At 41.5% G+C, this 27,253-nt stretch overlaps 2 protein-coding genes across 2 annotated transcripts; both read left to right on the top strand.

Moving 5' to 3' along the window:
* The first annotated feature begins 245 nt into the window (after window positions 1–245).
* Window positions 246–14,910, top strand: LOC306972474 (carboxyl-terminal PDZ ligand of neuronal nitric oxide synthase protein-like). Its single transcript, XM_079569097.1, has 10 exons — window positions 246–799; window positions 1,352–1,423; window positions 3,838–3,930; window positions 4,746–4,804; window positions 4,921–5,029; window positions 8,409–8,532; window positions 10,077–10,201; window positions 12,104–12,247; window positions 12,776–12,944; window positions 13,615–14,910. The coding sequence occupies exons 1-10, from the start codon at window positions 695–697 to the stop codon at window positions 14,118–14,120; spliced, it is 1,506 nt and encodes a 501-aa protein (XP_079425223.1). The 5' UTR covers window positions 246–694; the 3' UTR covers window positions 14,121–14,910.
* A 2,087-nt stretch (window positions 14,911–16,997) lies between these two features.
* On the top strand, window positions 16,998–26,984 carry ddr2b (discoidin domain receptor tyrosine kinase 2b). The gene is made up of 17 exons (XM_079568603.1): window positions 16,998–17,133; window positions 17,808–17,905; window positions 20,741–20,843; window positions 21,320–21,557; window positions 21,677–21,824; window positions 22,256–22,358; window positions 22,444–22,627; window positions 23,149–23,389; window positions 23,989–24,051; window positions 24,461–24,597; window positions 24,967–25,183; window positions 25,288–25,496; window positions 25,717–25,844; window positions 25,919–26,119; window positions 26,195–26,429; window positions 26,512–26,661; window positions 26,735–26,984. Coding segments are annotated over exons 1-17 (2,592 nt in total). The 5' UTR covers window positions 16,998–17,131; the 3' UTR covers window positions 26,870–26,984.
* Window positions 26,985–27,253: the final 269 nt, after the last annotated feature.

Genomic DNA, 27,253 nt, shown 5'->3' with positions numbered 1-27,253 from the left:
TTTTTTGTGAATGAAGTCATTCGGCCCACTCACTGCAGCCCAGTGATTGAAATAACTCATTAAGATGCTCGATTCTCATGCTCATTAAAACGATCAGAATACAAATTTAAAGCATAGCTTATTTATATCCAGGTTTGATCCATCTCTAGTAGTAGCTATTTCCCAGAGTCCCTTTGAAACCATGTTATTAAATCGTAGTGAGTGACGGCCACTAGATGTCGCCAAAGTAGCTGATAGTAAATACAGCGACTGTCAATCTTCATCTTTATTCCACTGTCCTCCTCGAGCTCGCTAAATGCACACTTTAGGAGACGCCGCACTCATTTTTCCGACCGCGCGGCGCATAAACGGATGGCTCGACCCTGAAACGAGAGAAAACAATCATGTGTTAATATCCGTGCGTCATAGGCTGCCTGTTGGCGTCGCTTTCTGCCTCTCCACCGTGCCTCGGAGCTCGGTAGTGGGAGTGATTGGGTCATAAGCACCCACATCGTTCAACAATCAGCGGGCTGCAGCTCCATGTAACCCGCGGACCGATCAATCCAGCCAACAGACCCGCGGAGACGCTCACCCCAATGACCCCCGGAGTGACGCGTCTGGGACTGGAGAGGGGGGTATGCGCATATCTGCAGCTCTCTAGCGCTGTCGTAAAACAAGTGTCGGGAGCCAGCCAGCTGTCAGCATCACTAAGGCGATGCCAGGTATAACCAAGTACAATTTAGTGGATGACGCGCAAGATTTGAGGATACCCATGCACAACGAGGAGGTGTTCAAGCATGGGGTGTGCTTCGAGGCGAAGGTAAGCCGGACACACATCAGAGCAGCGAAATGTTTTGGTTTGGGTATGATTGGTCACGTATAAGGTTGTCACTTCAGATATTGCCAGAGCCATAATGTGGAGTTAAGTGCTGCCTTTGATCATTGACATGCAGTTCACCAGATAAATCTGTTGTTGTAAGAAGAAAGTTTGCGTAACTTTGGAAAAAGAGAATGGATTAATGCCAAATAAATGTACGTTTTATTTTTGCTGTGCTGTATTTTAGAACCAAAGAAGAGCAAGTTATGCCTCGAGTGATTTATTAAACATTGCATGCACAAAATCAATCCTTTGGAGACACTAGCTTGCCTGTTTGTCTGTTTGCTTTAGATGAAACCAAATGTTGAGTACCCTATATGCCCCAATTTAGACAAGCAAGACATGGCTTTGTTGCCTAATATAAAGTAATTTGTGACACAATATGATTGCAGATGTCTACTGAACATCATGACAAAAATGCTACTAAGATATAAATCTGTTTTCTGCAGTGGTGAAATGTAACACAGTGATTTATTTAAACTATGTATTTTGCAGTACATTGGGAGCCTGGAGGTGGGACGCCCAGGCAGCAGGATGGAGATAGTGGCTGCCATGCGGAGAATCAGAGTAAGATCCCTTTCCTTTTGTTCAGACCTCTGATTTTTGACACACAGAATCTCTACACTCAGTGCTGGAGTGTAAACAGGTAATCTGCCCTTGGGCATCTCATCAAGAGCACTGTCTATACTCACTCGTAAATTACCTGTCTGTGCAAAAGTGCTTTCTAGTCACATTCACTGGGCTGTCAGTAGCATTTTAAATCAAGGCTGGATGTTGGTTTTATGGCTGCAGAGCTCACAGGGTAAAGTCAATTGTGCAGTCTTCGAGAGCCCAGTTGACAGAGGATTTGCGGCCTGGTCAGATGTTGCTCGATCTAATCTAAACGACCAAGTTAGTGTGTCAGCTCAGCAGTGTCAGCTGTGTGTGCCCCAGCCACACTCATGGTATAATCCCTGCTTTTTACTGCAGTGTAACAGCCTTTCACTTATTGCCAAGATTTTCTGGCACTGCTGCTAAATTTATCACTTTTATAATGCGGTGGTAGCTTTGAGGGTTGTCGCAAAATCCATTCAATAGGGTACACTCGAGAAGATGCAGATTTTTGCCTCTGCTGCCTAACAGTAATGTGTCAAAAGTAAGCCATTGTTTTGTCAGTCTTGGATGGAAGAGGGAAGCACTTTCATCAAGACTTAATGTGGGGAAATAAAGTATACATAAAGAGGTGGTAATTGGAGCTTACAATGCATGCAGCGTGATATCTAAGATGCTGTTTAATAGTAGCTCCTGGGTAATTAGTTTAGTCATTGTTGCAAAACTGTATCTTAATTGTAAACAGATGTTGCGAGTAGCCAGTTATGAAAGATGTACAAAGTCTGTTTTATTGTCAGTTCTACAATATGTACATGCCTATTTGAAATATACACACGGGGAGGGTCTGAGTTCAGTGTCCTTGGGAGTCTGGGGTGCACCACAGTTTTTGTTCACAGGTGGAAGAAGAGGGACGAGGACAGGAAAGGGACAGAATTTAGCTTCCTGACAGCCTGGTGGATGAAGCTGTCTTTTCGTCGGCTGGAATTGGCCTAGAGACTCCACAGTCTCCTCCTTGAAAGCAGCACACAGACAACACTGTGTGGTGGGGGCCAGGGATGCAATGCTGAGGGCTTTGTGGGTCGTACAGGTGAAATCAACACTCTGAATGGAGGGGAGAGGGGTCTCAGCAGCTCCCTAATATACAAATCTCTGCATGCCAGGAAGCACTATGTTGAATTTGATAACATGGGCTTAAGAGGGGCCAAAAGACCAGCTGCGGTTCACATCCTAGAAGCACTAGAGTTGACTAGAAATGAGCTTCTTGTGTGTCCACTTCACCCAACCCTGACATTTCCTGAGATGGATGTGCCACTTGTCCCACTTTGCATGAGAGCACGGGCAGTCCTTCTCCTTAGAAAGAAGTCTGCACTTATTATACAAAAGGATTGTGCAGAAAATTATAAGAAAAAATAGGTTGTTTCAAGGTTATTTTACTCTAGAGCTTGGGATTGTGTCATCAAAACCACAACGATTTCTGGGATTCCTGCCGTAATTCTTCAACACCGAAGCAAATTTAGAAATGCTGACGTCATCGTTCACATAGAAGCATAGGTCAGTACAGTGCATTATGTGTTTAGAGTGTCCCAGAGTGGTCTTTTCACTACTTTTTTTTGTTGCATTATTTTTACCCAATGTCAGTCTCTGGATGATGTTTGCTAGTACCTCCTGACGTAGCAAAATTTCCATGGTAACTGTAGTGTAGGTCTTTTTCAACAGCCAGACCGGCAATTTAATACAGTTTGTAGCCCTCGGGAGGAGATAAAGGACGTTGAGTTTCTCTGTCGGAGAGCTGGGTTTAGATATGTGATAGTTTTTAGATTTATTTACATCTGGAGTTAATATTAGAGGGATAGTGAATACATGGGTAACAGGTAGAGTGGACTTGCATAAAGACACAAGGTTATTTGGTGTGAGAGACGAGGATGCAGGGAGATGATTTGCAGCAAAGTAGTAGAAATAAGGCAACAATCTATTTTAATAAGTCCTCGAAAATATCCTCAAGCTACCCCCTAATCATTCCTATCTGTCCGTGAGTATTTCATACAAATTGAAATGAAGATGACAGAGAATATCAAAGGCTTCTCTGGGTGTTGATTTACTATTTCAATTGATCTATTAATCATCTGATGTTGGATTTCGGTCTTTTCAAAGCGCCGCGTGTAATTCCACATGAAACACGCTTGTTCTTAGACGTCAGAGCCGGCGCATTTAGTTGAGCTTCGGTGTCAATCTGCGAGAAGGATGAAAGTGTCCCCCACGTGTCGCCTCCGGGACGTCTTATCTGTGTTTACTCAATCACCGTTTGCCCCCCAAGATCCGCAAAGTCAGAATTACCTATTGTAGCGTTTTAACCCAAGTGTTTCTGGGTTGTCGTTTGTTTTCCTGTGCAGTATGAATTCAAGCTGAAGAACATCAAAAAGAAGAAGGTGAACATTGTGGTGTCGACCGACTCTGTCAAAGTCCTCCTGCGCAAGAAGAGGAAGGTCAGTGCTTTCGGATGGATCTTGGGAAAAGTGCCATTTGATTTCATGTTGCCACTGCCTTAGGTTATACCCTTGCCCGAATAGAACCTGTGTTGCTATAGTAACCAACAAGGTCAGCAAAGAAAGTGACAGTGCATTGGGTCATAATGTGATATTTTTCTGCGCGTAATTACTTGGTGGGCTTTTTTATCTATCTATCGCCAACACGGAATTAAGAATCTAAATCAGAGCAATTTATTTCAATGGGGGCCCACCCTGTTTTGTTTTATTTACTTCATGTGGATAACCAAGATGTGTGGGATGTATTGTGAGAGCTTGAAATGAGTAATAGCAGTCTAAAAGGGAGGATATGAGGTTCCCCAGCTTAGGCTTTGAAGGAACAGGCCACCGTTTTTTCCATACTGAGATACAGTATATCTCAGTATGGAAAAACGGTGGCCTGTTCCTTTAACACCTTTTTATCAACTGATGGAGTGAAGCCGTTTAGATTATAAGAGCAATAGTTGCCAGCTATAAGACAGACAGTAGTGCTGACATGGTCCAAATGAGACAGAAGAAGCCAAACACGGAGAGACACTACCCTGTGGCATCAGCAGGTGGGGGGCAGGTTTTTAAGCACGTGAAAAGGTCAGTTTAGTAGATGATGTGTTCTGGCAGTCTTGATTGGGACAAAGGTCAATGAAAAACAAAGGGCGAGGATGAAAATGTACAAATCTGGATACATGGGCAGATTTTTAGTTTATGCTGTTTTATGTTTCTATTAAATGTGTGGCTTTCATTGTGCTCTTACCACATTTTGTTTTGTTACCTGGCAGAGAAAAGGATGGTCATGGGACGACAATACAATCCTCGTGACACAGGACCCCATCTACAGGTAAGACCTCATTGCCCGTGCAAGCCTTATTAATCACATGTGTCGTGTGTGTTTAATCCATCCAATTACACAGTTCATTACAAAACCACTAGCCTCCTCGCATCTCGCCTCAACAGGATTTTCTACGTCTCGCATGACGCCCAGGACCTCAAAATCTTCAGCTACATCGCCAGAGACGGACAGACCAACATTTTCCGCTGCAACGTGTTCAAGTCCAAGAAAAAGGTAGATTTCGGTGAACGTTCTTGTTAAATGGTCGTTTTTTTCACTCTATCCCGTGACATTTCCCAAGAGATAATATTTATACGTGTTGTCGCTGTGATGCATGGCGAGCATATGGCCAGTTAATCCATGTCGAAACACCTTGTCCTTGCTCTTCGATCACACATTTTTTACCTTGAGCCTGTGCCATTTTTCCACCAATGAAAAAGACAGAGCATGAGCCTCACATCTCTTCACCATGGAGACCAGACAGACAGTGACTTAGTGAAGATGAATACTAATCATGGAGGTACCAAGAGGGGGAATCATGAAAGTAGCATCCGTCTAAGGCTCTGAGCCGTGGAGAGAGTTGGCTGGGGCCCCTTAGGTGCTGGTAGCGTTATCTGGGTGTCACAGCTTAAGCACGTGGCCGAGTGGGAGGAGATGGGACTCGCCGATAAGGCAGGATTTGATTTACTTCCATGCGACGTGCTGTGGACGCCGTAGGCCATTTAGATGTCACGTCAGAACATCAACAGAGCATTGTGAGCGCGGCCTTGAAAGAGGACGCTGTCACGTTTCAATTATATTTTGGTTGGGTGAAAAATAATAGGTTTTTCTGTGTTGGTCTTTTATAAGGTTAAGGTAACTGAGAGTGTAGTTTAAGGGGATTTTGAGTAAAGATCAATAGTGGACCAAGATGAAAATGATGAATCAAGCCAGTTCACTTTCTCGTGTGTTCGTATCACAACACATGAATGCTGGACACTGACCCAGCTGACTGTCTTCTACCTGCTCTTCACCAATAGTCCAAGAAAAATCTTAAAATATATCAAAATGTTTGTGTTTGGAACAGGCCACCGTGTTTTCAGACTGAGATATGTTCTTACCTGAACTTAGACGAGTTGATACGTACCTGTCCGGTCTTTGTGCGTGCCTGTGGAAGAGCTTGGTCGCTTCTTACTTCACCCCGTTTGGAGCTATAGGAATATACTGGGAGAGGCCAAATGCTAACAACATCTTTGGTCGTTTTGCGTGACTGAGGGCTCAAACCTTTCCAAATGTTTTAACAACCACTAGACCTAAATCCAGATCGAACAGAACTATAGGTCAAGTATAGATCTTAAATAATGTCCAAACTGGTTGTAAACCTTGTCTGAAAGAAAAACACCAAACTTAAATTCATTACAAAAGCACTTGTTAAATTATTCCTAATTAAGACCCTGATTTGAACCTTAAAGGATAATAAATGGAGAGAGCCTTTACCCCTAAACTAAGAAATATTGCTTTGAATAATGTTATAAACACTTGTGTAGTGTGTAAAACCTTCATATTGTTTTGCCGGGTGCAGTGTAGTGTGTTGTAGAAAGTGTGAGTCGTGATCCTTGAATGGTTCATGTCCCTCCTCTGTGGCCCATTGTGCTCTTGGAGCTGTGTAGGCAGGCTCCACTCTTTTCGCTGTCACTGTGAATGTGCAGTTTTCCTTTTGCCTGTGAATCTTTTAGACGTGCACACCTTGCTGGCACTGTCATCTCTCTGGTAGCAGATAGTTAAAAAAATAAAATAAATACAGCCTCTGGAGAACGACTGCTGTGATGTGACATTTGTGGCTGTCTTCTGTCTAAGAGCCAGCAGCAGGAAAGAAACACAGGGAACATTTAATGAGACAACTGCAGCTACGCTTTGTGTTTTAGTCTCAGAGGAAATGATTGGATTGAGATATAAAAGCAATGTTTTTGTTATCACTTTACGGTACCCTTGATACATTGTACCTAAATAAATTTAGTACAATGTAATGTGTTCTGTAACAATGTGTAATAAGTTGTGCATATGGGTTAAATACACAATGGAATAACTTGTATTAGTACTTTGTAAGTACATAATGTAACAGAACACAAGACCCTTTAGGGCTTAAGGTTAGGGTTAGAGTTATGTCTTATTACATTATGTACCTACAAACTACAAATACTCGTTATTCCACTGTAGGTAGAATGTATCAAGGGTAGTGTAAAAGTGTTACCTTGTTTTTACATTATTTGATGGGCTTACAATTAAGACACCAGAAATGGGATTATTTTGTAAAGTGAGTTTTAGTTATTATCTACACTCCTGCTCAAATGTTTGGGCTCACTTAAAGTGTCCTTATTTTTTAAAGAAAAACACTGATTTTCTTAATGAGGATTATATTAATCACAAATACAGTCTAGACATTGTTCATGTTGTGAATGCCTATTCTAGCTGGTTTTAATGGAATACCCACATAAGTGATTGTGATTGATGATTGTTGTGCTGATGAGAAAAGCTATAGAAGTGGATTGGGTGACCCCAAACCTTTGAGCAGGAGTGTACTGTATGTGTGAGAATGCATTTAGTATGTTGTATGCAAAATAATTAGTATATTAAAATGTCACTTTGTGCAAAACGGTCAAAACTTCAGCCCCTTTTTCTCAGTTCTGTCCAGTATCCAAAAACGTAAGAGAGAAATTCCGATTTTGACAATGTCTACTACGATGGATCCTCGACAGCTGAGAGCCTACACAAACAAACATACTGAATTAAACCTATTCTTACGTTTTAAGCTTTTGTTAACCTTTTTGCAGTCGTCTTTGTTCTCTATGTGAAAGTAGCTGAATATCCTAATTGCATCCACCTTCCTGGTTATTTATCCGTTAACTTGATTTATGCAGTCTAAACGCACGAGGAGACTCCCTGACGTCAGCTTCTAATTATTTCCAAATGAACCTGTAGCTGATGAATGGCCTGGTAGTACAGGCACCACACTCACACAGCCTCCTCCAATGAGAGCGCACCTTATCGGCTCTACCAGGGCCTCCGAAATGGACCCATCCATCACAGTGGCAGCACATACGTGCACCAGATTGACAAGGACACTCTCCTCGCTCCTCAGACTGCTGCAAGATTGAATTGTGTCGCTACGCCGCTTCTCCACACCTTTATTTTAACTGCCCTGTCTGACAGCAAAGTGGATTTTGCACTCACTGCCCCAATTTGTATGTCTGGTAATCCAGTCCTCAAATCTCATCCTCGTTATGTTGTAAGAAGCAGTCATGACCCAAGCAGATCTTTTTGAAAATATCCAACTTGAACAACTTGAGTCTTTCTTCTTCTTACTCTCAAACAAAAGCAGAGCAGACAATACCAGTTTACGTGACATTGCAGTGGAAGACATAGTTTTATTACATGCACACACTTACAAGGAGAAAAGCCAGTCCTGCAGTAAGACTGGACAATTAAATGCAGCCCTTCTGTGATAATAATTTCACAGATAATAGTAATTTTCCATCTCTATCAAGTCACGACTTTTTCAAATTAACTGATCCCGAAGATGTTGATTCACTTGAAATGGATTAAATATCTATTTCCATTTCTTCATCCGTTTCAGTCTCAGGCCATGAGGATTGTCCGAACCGTGGGCCAAGCGTTTGACGTGTGCCACCAGCTCACCATGGCACAGAAGAGCGAGGAGGAAGATGAGGGGAAAGGGGAGGAGTCTGCTGAAGTGCCAGGTGAATACACGTCCTATTACTGTTTATACCATATGTTGTTTTTTGCTCCAGTGGTCACATTGTGCAAAATGCGCATCTGCATTTGTATTTCGTACACTACACTTTCGTAATTTTGCTTGCATTGAAGGGCCGCAACCTCAAAATAAAGTGTAATATACATTTATTGATCGATTGTATTGGTGAACAAGGAGATATTGGCCATTTTGGTGCTTCGAAGGAATGAGAAATTAATAATGAAAGAGGGACGGAGTGAGTATGCGTAGGAATTGAACCGGGCAGTATTTGTATGTTAGAGACCAGTAAGGCCATTTAATTGATGATGAACTAGAGGGCTCATCGTCGTCATTACAGTGACAGTTTTCCTCCCTGAAAGTGAAAAGCTCCCTGAAACGCATGCTCACAAACTCATTCTTTTCGTGCAGAATTAGTCATGCATGCAGACTCATGGCATTGCTCTCAATTGTAGATTTGCTGTTTTTAGGAAATCCCACCCATTGCCCATGATTACAGCCATCATATACGATAAGCTTGCTTGAAGATTTTGAAAGAGAGGAGAAAATATGTGTACAGTTACAGTATCATAACATAAAACACTGGAATAAACAGCGGGGTATCCTGAACCCACTATATATATATATCTGGGGGTAATACAAGTGTTAATGGGATGATTGGGGGGGTCTTTCATCTTTCCCTGGTGTCTTTGACCAGAAAACCACACTTACAGCTTTCCCTTCTCTGACCTGGAGACCCAATACACACTAATGGAATCACGACGAAGAAGCTGACAGGCTAACGGGCAAAGCTAACTGCGGGCTAGCGCCACTTAAACAGTATTTACAGCCAAGTTTGAGTTAAAAAAAAATGATCTTAATTATGTAATTGGATGTACAATATCCCTCTCTCCCTTTGTCTTTTCTGTCAGCGTAGCATTTACTCTCACGGACAATTAATAAGTACAAAAAAAACCTAACATGCTATGACACCTGCAGTGGCGCTTTATGGCCTCTAGGGGCATGAGTTGCTTAGTGCTACTTTAAAAGAAAAAGATATTATTTCACTACTTTGTGAAATATTTAAGAGTTTAGCGAAGAAAAACACTGCATTGATCCCACCCTATTTATAAAGTGCTTGTATGGGCATGTGTAAGTGCAAGACTTGTGTATAATGGAGGCTACAGACACGCTTGACTTCGCTATGACAGTGATTTGGTTTTGCTGGCCTGGCTACAACACTCTTGTCAGCAGCCAATGTCACATGAACTCATATAGCGCCTCTAAACATCAAACCTGTCTCCGCCTCTGTTCCTCTCTGTTTTGTCTTCTTATTCAAACAGACAGCCCACAGAAACAAACCCTGTCTACACCGCGTACCTGTCAGAGTAAATACCTAATTATCCGCTAAAGATATTTTTAAACTCCTTGAGGCTCGACGCAGCTTTTGAGATTTGCTGCGGTGATCAAAGGCAACCCCCCTTTTCAGTTCACTTCTTAAGACCGCGCCAAAGCAAAGAAATAATGAACGCTCGGTGTGCACAATCTTCACAGCCAGGACGTTTGCCGTGTCTTCTGAGACTGATCTCGAGGCCACGACGGAGGAGAGCATCGAATGTGCGTCTCTGTCGGATGCGGAGAGGAGCAAAAAGGAAGAAGCGAACGGTGACGCTGCAAAGGTAAATTTAGATCCATCAACCATCGGCTTCGTCAGTCTCATAAAACTCCCTGTCAGTGGAAAAGTTTAATAAAGCCGCCCAGACGTGAAGCCACACCTGCTCAATGCAATTAGGCGATACGTGCGTGATGTATGCCACAGCAGCTGGGATATGACAGCCCGACACACACTCAGTTATTGCGCGAATGTCAGGGGATGTGTAAAAGCGGAGGCTAAAGTGCAAGAGTGCTGTTTGTTGTATTAGTTTTCAGATGAAATGGCTTTTGGCTATAAGCACCGGACTGATGAAGAAAACAGCAACATTGCGTTCAGGACCCTCGGAGTGGGTTCTTGTATTCATCTCAACTTCATATAGTACATCAAGTTTGAGTAGGTGTTGTGCCAAATCTTTCTCCTCCAGCATCGTTGTTTGGTCACGCTTTCTTTTGTTTTTCCAAAGATGATTCTCCAGTGTCTGACATGTTACACAGCCAGCTTTGTACTTGTGTAAGATATTCTGATGGAGTCCAATGTGTATTTCTTTTAGGGCCGTATACCATTGAAAGACATGGCATTGTGCGAGTGATAGAGACAAGACAATGCCAAATAGGTTGTTCTCAGACTTTTCATTCCATGTACCACCAGGCCTAGATCAAGATCAATACAGTGGCCCTCATTTATCAACATTGCGTACAAAAATGGTGTATGCGTAGGTGTATTTGCGATATAGGCCAGAGTGCGCGTGGCATTTATGAACCTGTGATTTCCGCTCAGATCTTTCCGTACGCAAAAGCTGCTGATGGTAAATGCCACGGAGAAATCCTAGCGTCATTTGAATGAAACGCCCAAAACTATTCATAATCAGGAGCAGGGCCGCCTTAACCACTGGGCTTGCATGGGCTGGAGCCCAGGGGGCTTTTGTACACTCTAATATGACATGTAATTCATCTCCAACACCATCATTGGCATTAATAATTATATTATCGTTGACATTATACACCTTGCCTAGGGACAGCATTTGAAAACTAGCGAATACTGACACATTTACGCACATGTGGCAATGCAATTCATGCTGTTGAAAACAGTTTTCCAGCGCTGTTTAGTGTTAATATTGGTGTATCATGTACACCACCTCCTGACTTGGTGTAGGATTTGAGCGCACCGTACGCCTGGTGTACTTTGCGCTCAGATTGATCAATGCCAAAACAGGCGGTAATTTTTCGTACACCCCACATACGCTCTGATTTTACCGTCCGCAAGTTTGATAAATGAGGGCCACAGTGTAAACTAAACTGGGTGTAAACCATGTGTTACTTTTTGAGGGTAATTCGGTAAAAAAAAACTGCAAGTCTCATGTGAATCATTCATTACGTCTAAACAACAGAACAAACAGCACTCATCCTGTTTTTTTGGTGATTTTAAAAACTGAGGCATCACAGATAATGAAACAATGACCTGAAAATGTGTGGTCACTGTTTCTTGGTATAGCAGCATATTGATTAGACACACTACATCTTCCTCCCACAAGTCTACAAGTGTTCTGTGAATGGAAAGTAATCAGTGGATAACACTTCAGCTGTTAGAGACCCATGCTCTTTTCGATTGCTAATGGTGTGTGATATTTTGAAGACTAATTGTACATACGGTGTCACTAACTAAGCTAGGTGTGTGTGTTCTGTTGGTTTATTGATTTGTTAAGTAGCCTGAGTGGTCAGAAGTGAAACAAGTAGCATACTAAACGATTATACTGGTGCACCTAGTCATAGGGATAGGGATTTGTATACATTGTCCGTCTTTATATGAAGACTACAGTGTTCATAACCTCTGAAATATGCCTTCCTTATCTTATTGAAGATTCTCCATGATTTCTAAAGGCTACAGCTGTAGTTACATGAAGCTTCATGATATGTGTTTATTTTTGCAGGACCCCCCAGTGCTGCTACACTCGCCCCTACTCGGTGCGTCTGCTCTGACTGAGGAGGCTTCATGTTCAGCAGAGCACCAGCTCCAGCTCCTGCAGAAACAACTGCAGCAGCAGGAGCAGCAGGCCCTGGCAGCCACTGCACAGGTATCACTATTCAAGGGCACAAGTGTCAGGAGATCAGTAATCACAGATGCACAGGGAAATAAAACGCTCTTTGCAACAAAGTAAGAATTTCTACAACAAAACCAGCGTATCCCAGTCACTTCTTGTTATTGTGTACTGCTGAAGGGCAGCTGCCAATCAGAAATTACGGAGCCGCTGCTGCTCAGCCCCACCTTTGTATGTCCCCCATGTATTTCTGTTTTGTAGATATCTCCACCAGATGTTTCCATCTTTGGTAGGATTAAGTCTAAGCTTCAGAATAAGTGACTTTTTTCCCCTGTCTTATATATATATATTATAAGGCCTGTGTTACTGCTAATGGATCAGGTCAGGCTATCTATTTCAGTACAGATTTTTGGAGACACCAAAGCCTTTCTACTTTTCGAAGTCATTAGTGCTGAAGACTGAGTATAATGAAGCCCAAAGTACCACAGAGCGGCTCAGGGAGTTGAACTGAATAATCTCACTGCTTTGTTCTTGTTATAAATTCTCCTGTTGTCTCTTGCTAAGGTGCACGTCCTGCAGCAGCAGCTGTCAGTGGAGGTGTGTGCGCGCTCCGAGGCTCAGGCCAGAGTGCAGCAGCTGCTTCAGCAGAACACTGACTTGTTGCAGCACATTTCACTGTTGGTCAAACAGATTCAAGAGCTGGAACTCAAAGCCGTGGGACAGTTATCCTCCAGTGAGTGGCTTTCATCTCATGCAGAGCCTTTTTGTGTACATTTGATATGCTTTCCCCATGTTTTTGAGACCTAATTCTAAGACAATCTTGTTTGGTGCAGAGTCTTTAGCATCTGTCATTATAGCGTTTTCTCATCCACTTCAGCGTACAATTCATTATGCCATGGCAGCCCACTCAGTGGATTCAGCTCTGCTCTCCTCTTTCCCCATCTTGCCAGCGGCAAACTACTGTTATAAACCATACAATACTGTCAACAGTATCCGCCTCCATATATTCGGATACAGTTTGTTTTGTATTAGTCAGAACATATTAGAGATGCGTTTGATGCTAAGTTAAATTAATTATCTAGAGATTAACGGTGTTGTGGTACAAAGGAGACAGATTTTCGATTTAATCCAAATGTTTCATAATTTGCATTGTCAAATGTATTCAAATCTTCAAGTCTTAGTGTATAGAATAACATAGACAACTAGTATTTTGTCTTCTTTAATCCAGGTTGAGTCTGTTTTTCTGTTGTTGATTTAACCCAGGTTTTGTGCTGTATGCATGTTCTGGGTTACATGGCAGGCTTGGATATGTGTTTGTGTGTCAATTATTTATTATTAGTATAGTAAGAATCACATGTTTTGGCTAAAACAATAAGACATTGATCTCTTCTCTTTTTTCTTAGTGGGCTCTCAGGACAGTCTCCTGGAGATCACATTCCGTGCCAAGCCCCCGTCCCGTAATACACTCACCCCTTCATCCTCAGTGGCTCCCTTGGCGTCCCCACACCAGATAACTGACAACGCCTGGTCCTCCTCCCTGCCGGGACCGTGCTCTCCTTGCACTGTGGCCCCTGATATCAGCTCTGTGGGCCTGAATGGGAGTGCTGTGCGACTCGAGTGTTTCCGGTTTCCATCTCGAGGTCCTGAGCGGCAGGAGCAGGACGCCGGAGAGACGCCCAGTGAAGAGAGCTCTCCTCTTGGGGAGCAAGTCCTGGGAGCCCTGGAGCTGCTGCGCTTCAGAGAGTCTGGAATCGGGTCGGAGTACGAGTCGAACACTGATGAGAGCGACGACCGGGACAGTTGGGGTCAGGGGGAGGGGCTGACACCGGACGGGGCGCCCCGACTTTTTAATGTGCTGAACGCTGAGATTCTGCCAGACTCTTTGGATGATACTGAGATGGCTGTGTAGTGCTCTGCCCACTGAGGGACACTTCAAGACATTTCCCTGTATTAAGCTGTACAGAACTGGCTCGACATGGATTAATGACTATTCATTCTTTTCAACGTCTGCTTGAAGTTGATATGCTAAAAATCCAACCACAAGGAATTATAAGCCAGTTATTGGGCCAATTCCAAGCACGTATCATTTGTTAGGGTTGTTTCCAGAGGGTCACGAACAGTGAAACTATTACACACCTGAAGAACCTGTGAGGACCCAAATAAAGATTTAAAAAAGCTTCAATGAAATGTTTATATTAATATTAATGCACATGGAGAGTTTATCTTTTGGTTTTGAATTACAATCAATTTTGATTACACTGATTTGCATAAAAGGGTTTATGTATCACAGTAAGAGCTAACAGAGGTCTGATGAACAACTGTGTCTGAAATGATTAGTGTTGATTGGATAAGTGATTTCAGAGAAAACAACCACATGGGAAAATAGCCTATTTTCATAAGTACGCCTGCATTATAGTGGTTTATGTTAAATGTGTCTACTTAAAAAATGTTCTTTTGCTGCTAAGATTTCTATCCGGATCTCTGCTGTTTGTTGTTTATATTTCTTCTGTGTTTCTCTGTGCTAACTAATTGACAGGTCTTGTCCATGGGGTCTTGTCACACTGTAGATTTTTCTGTGCAGTGATTCTGTATAAAAGAAGAAAATGAACGAGCCTAGACTAACCAAACTCAAATTGATATTTGGGTTTAACTTAAATGTTTCATTTCTTATTATTTTGTACATATTGAGCTTGCGATGTTTGAATGCTTGTTCTTCTTTCATGTGTCAAAATAAAATGATCACTTATGAACTTAACAATATTTTTTGGGAACATATTTCAGTATTGTTTCCTCTTACTGATTTCTTTCAGCTGATTTCCTTCCTTAAAGACCATGTCACACTGAAATTGTTTTTGTGCTATTTCTTATACACAGTTAGGTCTTTTTATATTAAGGGTAAATTAGGTGTGCAGGTGTTGTACACTGTTCCTGTCCCAATTAAAATTAGCACAACTTTCAGAATTGGCCTGTGCAAACTTATAGCTGCTTTAGAGAAAGAACCTTTCGAAGGTTTTGTCACTATAATGACCTGCTCCAGCAGTGACTAAATGGGGTCAGCGTCAGGTCAGGGCACAGTGGGCGCAGCAGGACCTGCCTGATGTCACCTCACAGTGAGAGGTCAGAAAACAGGAATCAACAGCTATGGAACAATCACACTTTAATTCAGATCAACTCTGTAGTTCATGTTTATAAGGTAATGGTCTTGCAACTGTGTTCTACCACACAAGACCTCGGCCACGCCCAGGCCAGGTTACAAAGACAAGCCGCTATTTTAATATGATAAATAATTCATTTACATTGTGATTATATATGACTACATTCATAGGCTATTTAACATATCCGAAAAACAAGTGATTGCAATTAGATGTAGCTAGGCTTTTCTATTTTAATAGTCACACATTTAAAATCAATGCCTAATCTTGATCTCCATCCATCCATCCATCCATCCATCCATCCATTTTCTTCCGCTTTATCCGGGCCGGGTCGCGATCCACACACACCTCTCAATAACTTCAAATTCTACCCTATGCTAATGATTAGCTCCACTCAGTGGCTTATAATTGTGTGTTGAATTATCACTGAGTATGAACGTAGAAAACTATGTCCAATTGTCAGTGAGACTGAGTTATCCGTTTATTTTTCCAATTAGTCCAATTAGAGGCAGCTCTCGGGTCCTGCGCGAGCTCCTCCACGTGTCTGTGAAAACCGTCAGCGCTGCGTCAGGTGAGTCATGACTCATGACCCATTAACATTAATGACAAGAACTTTGGAAACATCTGTTTATTGTTAATCAACTATAAGCCTTTAGCCTGCAGTATATACACACTATGACGGAGGAAGGACATAGAATATGCACAGAAGCTGAGCCTGAAGCTAGAATGTTACCCCATAATTAAAGTTGAGTGACCACAGACTTCACCACAGCAGCTATGATGTATGAACTGTATAGGCTATGCCCAAGAGTTCACTAGCTTATTTCCAAGAACACTAATTTGTGTCCCTATCAAGAAATTTGATGGGCATGTTTTGTTCAAGAAATTACAAACAACAGCAAAAGACAAGAAAAAGCCTTTATTAGCTTAATTCTATTCACTCTTTGGAAGTGCATAAAAAAAGGCTTTGTCAGGTTGAACGACCACGTTAACTTCATTGTCTCCATCAGGAAGTTTGTCCTTCACATTTGACCCATCCTCCCATGCCACTGCCGAAACTGTCAGGAGCAGTGGACGACCAGTGTGCAGCGCCCAGGGACCCATCTCCAGATGTTGAGCCATGTTGTTGTGAGGTTAGAGCACATCTGCCTACATGGCCCTCAATACCCTTATAGATTAAATACTCAGTTTGAACAGATGAGTGGAAAGAAGTCAGAAGAGAGGTGGAGCATCCTCAGCTCATACAGCCCAGTCCAGTTGACAACTTCAAGGGAAAATGGACTCAGAGCCTACTCAAACAATGAAGTATTTTTTAAATTAATTATTCAGACAAAGCACAGATGTGGTCAACAGAAACGTCTCCCTCAGTGCCAGCATTAGTTTTCCATAGATCACAGTGGCCCCGTTGGCACTAATGACACGTTGTACCTCACAGTAAAACTTTAACGTGTGTTTTTGTCAGTAGCTGCTGGCCGTGGCGCTAACTGTCTCCTCTCGGGGCTTTGTAATTGGAACCATTTGTGGATCAGGTGGAATTCTGGGATTTTGGCCTCACCTCAAATTCTCCAAGCATGTTATTTTCTCCGAGTGAGAAATACTGTTACATCAGCCTTCCTCCCGCTCGCTCCCACTGTCTGTCTTTTCCATTTGCTCTAAAGTCCTTCTGAGGGAGAGGTCAGCACTCAGCTCTGCTGAAAGCATCAAAGTGAAGTGAATGTGGAATAATCCCTCAAACCAGATGGATTCATGACCAAAGAAGAACTTAAAAATGTAAGTTTAATCTTCTCGCTGAGTTGCCATGTCTGTCTTTTTACGTTTGTATCTGTGTTTGCTGTGGCAGTTTTATGTTGAAAGAGTTTGAGATTGTGCTCATTCTGTTTCAGTGTGCCCTGTATTTCAGCCTCAGACTAAGCTATAATTTGGAACTGACTAACGTGCTTTCCTTGTTTGTTATTTTACTTTAGTTTGTTGCGTGTGGCTATATTTCTGACAAACAAACGGAAAACCTATAGTCAAGGAGAACATAGGCTCCTGCATTGTGCTATTTTCATCAATTAAGGATGTGTTTTTATTTCAGAAGGGTGATCTTGATCTCAATAGTAATATAATATGATATTAAGTAACGATCAAATTAAAAATCGAAAAGTTGGATCTCAATAATTCATTAAAAGCATTTCTATATGATGAGATTTGTCCTTCAAATTTTGATACAAAGGCGACTATATTCAGTGTGTTTATGTCCAAAGCGACATGGCCCTTACGAGGGACATAAATCGTGTGTTCATATACTGCAGGCTCTGTGGAGTGATGGAGCAGCGGCTGATACAACAGGGACTCTGTGTGGACAGGGTCGTTGGGTTGTTCAGCTCTGAGCCAACTGTAGCACACACATCCATGCAATTTGTTTCTTTATTATGTCGTTTTATTTCATCAAAAACTTTTAGGAGCTTGAATCGGAAGATCATGGAGCAGCAGTGGATGTATCCTGTCACCATCACCATCTTAATGATGTCCTCCACTGGGAAAGCACAGGTTAATCCAGGTACGTGTTTCTTTATAAGATACAACTTATAAATTCAAGTTTGCTGGGCATGCCACTGCCTGAACAGTTTGACTTTACCCAAATCTGACAGCTTCTTGAAAAAAAGTGTCAATATAGAGACGAAAACGAGGATGAAAATGCCACAAAAATGGGACAAAAGAGCAATGAAAAAGCAACAAAAGCCACGTGAGAGCTACAAAAAGAAGCAACGAAAGAGCGACAAAAACAAGCCTGAAACGCAACAATAATAGAAGAAAAAAGTGACTAAAGAGCGACAAAAAGGTGACAAAAATGTGTCCAAAAAAAGATGTAAAAGCAACAAAAACACAACCACAGAAACAATGAAACAATGCAAACACGACAGAGACAAAAACGTGGCAACAATCCGTTTTGAAGGCCTTAGCTTTCAAATGAGGCGCTACACTGTTGCTCTCCAGTCCAGAAGCTATTAGATTTGGGTAAATCCGAACTGGAGACAATGCGCTCGGTTAAGGCGGGGGCTATAAGGTTAACTATTGTGTTAATTGTAAAGACATAATTGTGCTTCACTGCAGTGTTTCCCAACCAGGGGTACGTGGACCTGGGGGGTACTTGAGCACTCAGCAGGGGATATTATGAATTATTTCAGATTAAACAAGAAAGTGAAACTGAGTAGAATTTCAATATTAATTTCAGAGGAAAGATTTTGCTTGATTTTGAGAGTAATTTAGCTTCATTTTGAAAACATTACACTATACTGAATAGTTTAGTTGGTCACTTTGTAATAATATCGGCTTCTCCTTGAGGTAGTATAAATGCCGACTTAAGGGGCACGCGAGACAAAAAGGTTGGGAACCACAGCTCTTCAGTTTACCTTTAACATGCATCATTTTCATTCATTTATTTGTGTATTTGTTTGGGACAGTGCTTGTTTAAAGTGAATATACTGGGTTTAAAAATGTTCAAACTATGTATTTTCCTCCCCCTACATGTTCCAGCAATGTCTTAATGTGTCGAATGAACCCAGAGCTATTCACCACAACTGCCTCTAAAATCCTGCACTCCCACTCAAAACGTTTAATATAGAAATTGCAGTTACGCATACGACCTGAGGTGGCAGTAGTGAGTATAAAAATGACCAACTTGCATTTAGTCCCTTTAAAGCATATAAACACACCACACTGGTGGATTGTAGATGATTTATATTCGTTGTCCCGCACTCGCACCCTCAAAGTGGACACTGTTATACATGTTTTTAGTGGTGGGGGAAAAACTCAGAAAGGCCTCACCACTAATGTCAGTATAGTGCCCATATGTTACATTATGATACACAGAGAATCAGCTACAGTCCATGGATGTTAAATTAAAATTCTGTCAACACAAGTATTCAGGAAGCATGTGCTAATAATAAGATCACTTCACTCTGCTGACATATTATGATAAAACTACATCATTATTAAATCACGTGTGTGCTATAGTTTTAATTCTATGTCTTGGCATTCATATGACAGAGTGAAGTAGTTTTCAGTGGGTGGGCTGTGTGTGCATGTGTGTGTGCATGTGGTTTATCCTTGGCCAGGCAGTAAATATACAAAGAACAGAAAAACCTTTCATGAGCTGCAGGTATTTAGAAGGAAAAGTTAGAAAATTTGTAGGCGTAGTTACAGGTATGACACATGCCTTCTCCCTTCCACAGAGATGCACACTTTTACCAGTGGTTTCAGGACGTTTAGAGACTGCTTTTGATTTTTTTAAATATTGAATTGTGTTGTAGTCTGATACTTTAATCATTGCATTTCTTCCCTACTAACAAGTCGTTTCGGAGCACACAGTATTACATAAAACATGGATCGCTTCGAAACATTAGGAAGAAATATATAGAAAAATAATGTGACTTTCTATTTCTTCTTCAACATTATTTGTGCTGGTTTTGAACATAAAGGTCTGTGATCTTTTTCATTTATTGCCCACATTGTGTAAGGACACAGCCTCTATATAAAAGTGTAAACAAAATAATAATAATAATAATGATAATAACTTGAACATTTTCAGAATCTTCGACATATTTACCTTCTTGAAGCCGATGTGTAAAGTTTTCAAAGAGATTGTTTATGTGGCAATACAGGAGTGTGAAGGTGGATTAAACAAAGACGCCCCATAATTACAATGTGGAGACAGTGTGAATAAATAATGTCAGTGACAGATGCTGTTAGCCCTCGCATGGGTGTCATGTAATTACTCCTACCTCTATTTTAGTCATCTTTAGAAAAGAATATATGCAAAATATGAGAAGAAAGTGTGATGTTTTGTCATTCTCTTGTATACTGATTGTAAGACCATTTTGTTTACAGTAAGTTAAAAACTCCATTTTGTTTCCTGTTTCAAAATCAAAACATAATGAGACAAAATCAAGCCTATATTAGACAGATCACTACTTTTGCTTTTTTTTTTTACTGTAAATAACAACTGAGGGAGGAAAGTAGTGTTAGGATGAATGTTGGACACTTACGATGCGTCATCAGCTAGGATTGTAATAATTTGGCGATATAGAATCTACAGTCCTTATGATTTTTTCCTTTACGGATAGACAGATACTTGTGTTTCGCTCCTCACGTGGCTTTGGTTAACTTATTTTAAAAGTAGTGTAATTTGACAAGCAGCTTCGATGAGACCACTCCCCTCTGGTTCTGCTATGACTGGCACCTACACAGTGTTGCCTCTGTTCAGCTGCGGAGGCCTCACGAAACTGCAGGAAGGGCCCGGGGCTGGAGAGAGGGAGCACTCAAATGTATGAAATGTGCAGGTTTGGAAAGGGGGTTGTTATAATATGCAATAATTTAGCTTTTCTTTTTGTAGAGGTGTGCCGTTACCCCCTGGGAATGACCGGAGGTCAGATCCAGGATGAGGATATCTCAGCATCAAGCCAGTGGTCTGAATCAACAGCAGCAAGATTTGGAAGGTGTGTCTGTGAATAAAGATCAATAAGCTGTGTTCACTTTTGAAAAAGCCCATTAAAAAATCCCAGTTGAATTCTTTTATGGTAGAATTTGTTTCTCAATTGTCATATTTCTGTGTAATTACTGGACCTATCCTCCTATCCTGAAGCAGAACTGGCACAAAGTTCAATGTTTTCGCTGTCCACAAGTGATTTTTTTCTTGATTCAATTAATAAAAATGCTGGCACTGTTCAGTAACTCAGGCACAGTTCACAGGCACAGGTCTTAGAATCATCAGTTTATGAGTTTATCTGAGTTATCTGAGTATGTGGTTTTGTCAATAGGCCCCTGCCACTGGGCCCAAACCTCTTGGGCCGATTATCAAGATGATGAAATACTTAGATGTTTAATAATAGTAAACTAGATTAATCAATCTTAGCAGTTAAACCTATTCCTGTTTTGTCTCTTTTATAACTCTCTGCTTTACATAATTGTCCAGACTTGACTTGGACAACAGTGATGGGGACGGCGCCTGGTGCCCTGACATCATGTCTGAACCCGACGGTCTAAAGGAGTACCTTCAGGTGAACCTCCGCTCGCTCCACTTCATAACTCTGGTCGGCACCCAGGGACGTCACGCTGACGGAATGGGCAACGAGTTTGCCCAGAAGTACCGGATCAGCTACAGCCGCGATGGGACCAACTGGGTGGGCTGGCACGACAGGAAGGGACGACAAGTGAGCGCATCTATCACTGCTTCACACCGCTGCCATTTGGTGTTTGAAACCTCATCCCAGTGTGAACATCTGCCCGTGGTTCAGTTTTAACATCCTGAACCGGTTTCTTGTGTTGCCAGGTCATTGAGGGGAACAAGAATGCATATGATGTGGTGCTCAAGGATCTAGAGCCTCCCATTATCGCCCGCTTTGTGCGGTTTATGCCGGTCACCGACCACTCCATGATTGTGTGCATGAGGGTGGAACTGTATGGATGTGAATGGCTGGGTGAGTAGTTCTCTTATCCAGCAATCAAGCTTTTTGTATTGATGCTGATGACGGGTCAGGATAGAGGGGGGTAACATTTTACACATTAGACATGCTGTTTTGACAAAGTGCATTTATTTTTATTGTTGTATTGGAACATATTGTATAATACTCCTTAATAGATATTTTTAATATTTGTGGCAATAGTTAAAGCTATTAATCTAGCCACAGTGGGTCAAATACCAGTGTTCCTTATTGGAGAGGGTTCCAACAAGCAGGATTTTTGACAATGCTCTCTCATCTGTTTGCTCTCACTTAACTACTATTTTACCTTCACTATTACTAGCTTTGCACTGATTAGTAGCTACTACTACTGCACTACTACTACTACTACCACAACACACTAATTTAAGGCAAAGTTACTTGTCTGAAAACTGTTTTGTCTACATTAGATGGACTGATTGCATACAGTCTCCCAGATGGACTCCAGATGTTTTACAGAGGAATGGATGTGTATTTTAACGACTCTGTCTATGACGGAGCATCAGCAGAAAGGTCTGTCTTTACCTGCTTTGAACCAAGATGATGACATAGGAAATCTCATGAAATCAAAATACTTGTGACCCATTTTCTTCCACAGGCTGAGCAAGGGCCTGGGTCAGCTCACAGATGGGACATGGGGCTTGGACGATTTCCTGCACAGTCACATCTACGGCATGTGGCCTGGCTACGACTATGTTGGCTGGAACAACAAAAGCTTCCCCAAAGGCTACATTGAGATGTTCTTTGACTTTGACCACATTCGAAACTTCACCTCCATCAAGGTAAAACTGAAAATATATATATATATATATATATATATACAGTATATAATTATGATCATTAAGAACATTAACCGCTTAACCCCCATCTGAACTGAGCACATTTTCTTCAGTTTGGCTTTACCCAATTCTAAAATCTTCTTGAAGCGCCAAACTAGCAACAAAAACAAGGATGAAAATACGCCCAGAAAAGTGGCAAAAAAAGCAAGAGCGACAGAAACACAATAAACAAGCGACAAAAACACAATTAAAAAGGGATGAAAAAGCAAAAAAGAGACACAAAAGAGTGACAAAAAAAATGCACTTGGTTAAGGGTGATTTAAATACAGGGGTTTTTGGATAGGATATTCCAGCATGATCTTTGCTAATGTGGTCTTCCAATTGGTTGCGATGACTCTCATGATTTCTTTATTCTCCTAGACTTTATTCAAAAACATTTCCTGTTTTCCTCAACAGAGTGAGCATACAATGAAAACTTTGTATAATAACTTATATATAAAATATGTGCCCCTTGTCTGTCCCAGGTGCACTGTAATAACATGTTCACTCGAGGGGTGCGCATGTTCAGGCAGGCCACCTGCTTCTTCCGCTCGGGACCGGAGTGGGAGTCGGAGCCCGTGTCCTTCAGGCCCGCAGTGGACCAGGTCAGTCAGAGGGCCCGCTTCATCACCGTGCCTCTGGGGGATCGCACCGCCAGCGCCATCAAGTGTCGCTTCCACTTTGCCGACCTCTGGATGCTGTTCAGTGAAGTGGCTTTCCAGTCAGGTACTGATGTGATATGGCCTTAATCAGGTTGCAAATGACTTCCTAAGGTTTCATAGGCCTGCAGAGTTTAAATCAAAGGTAAAGTTTTGGCTAAGTTATTATTAAAGGGTCCAAGCCTTTCTCCTACTTAATGACTTAAAACGCTTAGCACCCATCCGCTGATGTCATGAGGTGGTGTTCCTTTATATGTTTAAGCCTACTTGACTGGAATCTTAGCCATTTCAGATTACCCCCACAAAATGGGATATCTGGTTGATAATAAAGCAGTAAATGTTTCACTTATGCTCTGCAAAAGCTTACTTCCATTACATTCATTATTATAATCACAAGCACATAGTAATAAAATAATTGTCAATATGGCAATTTTATCACATGGTTGCCACCTTGCCAACCATGGCAAAACCTTGCCATTGATATTCATGTAAGATTCATTTTCATTTGTGGACTTTCATTTTATGGAAATGTTATAATAGATTGAAAATGATTGCACAAGCTCCGCCATCACAGTAATACTGGCCCCTGCCCTCCATCAGCTCACATTACAATCTGAAACCAATCAATGAAAACTTTTGACTTTTGAATCTCTGTTTCAATTGCAGGATCTGCAGTGTACAATACGTCCATGTTGGCTCGCAAGCAAGGACATCCCACAAACATACCAGGTAACTCATGCTTATCCCTCACTTTTCATTCATTTTAATATATGTATTTTTTGGAAGAGCATCTTCAGGTTGCAGTCTTTATATTTTAGCTTTGAAAATTAGCCTTGGCTTTTGTAGTTGACTAGTGCCCCCTTCTGGTTACCTGTGAAAATACATGTATGCTTAATATAAAGCCAATGAAGGTACATTCACAAACTAGGATTTTTAATGTTGCACAATAGAGTAGTAATAAAATGAGCATAAGTCTATATGGCCACAGTGAAATAGGACAATGAATAAACAAGATAGATGAAGAAATGGATCCTGCCTCAATGATTAGCACTTGCAACAAAAAGTATTTTAAATAATCTGAATGATTGATATAATTATGCACCCTTCCATTTAAAACACTTTTGCCAATATTTTATAGGGGACGATCCCACCCATAAAGTGGACGACAGCAACACTCGAATCTTGATTGGATGTTTGGTGGCTATCATTGCTATTCTGATGACTGTCATTGTTATTATTCTTTGGCGCCAGGTGTGGCAAAAGATGCTTGAAAAGGTGACGTACAAAATCTATCCATATGATCTTGTATTTATTGATTTTACAATATATCAGGGTCTCCACCTGTTTAACTGCCATGAGCTACTTTTACGAAGCAAAATTGTCAGAGAGCTTTGCTTTGAAGACATTGTGTAACTAGACTACTTCGGTGAAGTTCATCCTATAGAGTTAGCAGCCAATAAAATGATTCTATTTTATACTTAATACTTTACCATATTTAACCTAAATGTTTGCAGAGCATGTTCAACACATTCAGAACAAAAATAAAATGTATCTAAAATTTAACTAATCAAGCTCGTCTAGAAAGAGATTAGAGATTCTTTCTGTACATATATTACCACACCTAAATTTGTCTTTGATTTTTAGGCGTCCCGTCGATTGCTTGATGATGAACTGACAGCTCGTCTTGCTTTCCAAACTCAGAACTTCTCCTTTCACCACTCGTCTCTGTCCAGTGAAGGTGGATCCACCTTTAACTCCACCTACGAGAGGATCTTTCCCCTCTGTGCTGACTACCAGGAGCCTTCCCGGTTTATACGAAAACTCCCGGAATTGGAAGATTTCCTTAATGGCGAAACAACAGGTGCTCTGTATGCTGTCTACGTGCAGTGTTCAAAAGCGATGTGGAACTAGTTTGATCAGAATTGAAAATCAAAACATTGAAATAATTTTGCATTTCAATTTTAGGGCCCAGCTCCTGTAGTAAAGGGCTTGTAGCAGCTGGTTCGGACCCGCCCCACTACGCAGAGGCGGACATCATCAGTCTCCAGGAGTGCTCAGACAAATGTTCTATTACAGCTGTCAGCCTGTTCACTGCCACTGACTCATCCATGAAGGAGTTCCCCCGACACAAGCTCACATTCAAGGAGAAACTCGGAGAGGGGCAATTTGGAGAGGTATTAGGCCTTTCAAATAAATAATATTTGAATTAGCTGATTGGTAATTCATTCACCTGCTCATAGTCTCCATATAGCTGATGTACTTTGTGGGCAAATGGAAAGTAAAGTACAAGCCTGGTATTGATAATGCGTGAAATCTCTAACGATAACCCACAGAACAAAAAGGTTTTAAGTGCCGTCAAGTGCATAATGGAGTAATGAGTATGTTTTAACACAGGTGCACTTGTGTGAAGCTGAGGGCATGCAGGATTTTCTAGATGGGGACCTGTCTCTGGAGGAAAACACAGAATCACCTTTACGTGTTGCTGTTAAAACGCTACGTGAAGATGCCAACAAGAATGCAAGGTGAGTGAGTGGTGTGTCTTGCGCTGTGGTTTAATCTTTGTTCTTCATGTTTTGTTTGCTTTCATGTGCAACAGGAATGATTTTTTAAAGGAAATACGCATCATGTCCCGTCTTAGAGACCCCAACATTGTGCGCCTGCTGGCGGTGTGTGTGGACACTGACCCGCTTTGCATGATCACTGAGTACATGGAGAATGGAGACCTTAACCAGTTTCTTCACAAACTTTCTCTTAATGATGACCAACACCCAGAACAACAAGAGAAGACTTTGGTCAGGTAAAGTCACTAACATGTATAAGTGTTGTTTGTATATGGATGTTGTATATAATGATGTTTTTCATTCCCTGTTAGTTACAATAAATTGATGGACATGGCAGTACAGATCGCATCTGGGATGAATTACTTGTCATCACTAAACTTTGTCCATCGTGACTTGGCCACACGCAACTGCTTGGTTGGTAAAAACTGTACAATAAAAATAGCTGATTTTGGTATGAGCCGCAACCTTTATCGCGGAGACTACTACAGAATCCAAGGGCGAGCTGTCCTGCCCATCCGCTGGATGTCCTGGGAGAGTATCCTTCTGGTGAGTGCCACATACTGTTCTGTAAGGCTAAGCCCAACACTGAAGTATTATCAAACTTAACGGTTTTACTTCACTTCTGTAGGGTAAGTTTACCATGGCCAGTGATGTGTGGGCCTTTGGAGTGACACTTTGGGAAATTTTGACTTTATGTAAGGAGCAGCCATACTCACAACTTTCTGACGAACAAGTCATTGAAAATACTGGAGAGTTTTTCAGAGACAAGGGCAAACAGGTTTGCTATATGCCGCTGATGATTGCAGTCAATGTGTAATGTTACAATGATGTGACTCTTGCAACCCTACCAGGTTTACCTGCCAAGACCAGAGTGCTGTCCTGACTTGGTCTACAGCGGCCTCATGTTGAGCTGCTGGAGGAGAAATGCCAAACAGAGGCCAAGCTTTCAGGAGATCCACCTGCGGCTCATGGAGAGCAAAGCATAGCAATGGGAGCATGTTATGTAAATAAATAAAAGTTTATCCCAAATAAACACAGAACAATGAACATCCAAATGCATTTATTGCTAGGTACTTGTAGGTATATTTATAGTTCACACTGCCAGTTGTTAAAGCTCTTTTGTAAATATATTGGTTTATTATTTGAGAGTGAATTCAAGTGTTGATTATAGCCTACATTGTGAATATTATATTCATAAGATATTTTTTTTTGTGAATGTACATTTCATGTAAATACGCCATTAATAAAGAATTCCTCAATTTTGTATGTTCTTCAAAAATAACTTATTTCCTCCCTTTTCTTGGAGGCAGACCTAGTTGAATGTGATTGGCCAGTTTGCCCTCGACACACTCGTTACGCACGGTCACGCC

Source organism: Gobius niger (genome assembly GCF_951799975.1).
Source record: "Gobius niger genome assembly, chromosome: 13".
NCBI lineage: Eukaryota > Metazoa > Chordata > Actinopteri > Gobiiformes > Gobiidae > Gobius > Gobius niger.
The sequence above is the reverse complement of the archived record's forward strand: the minus strand, read 5'-3'. Positions and strand labels throughout refer to the sequence as shown.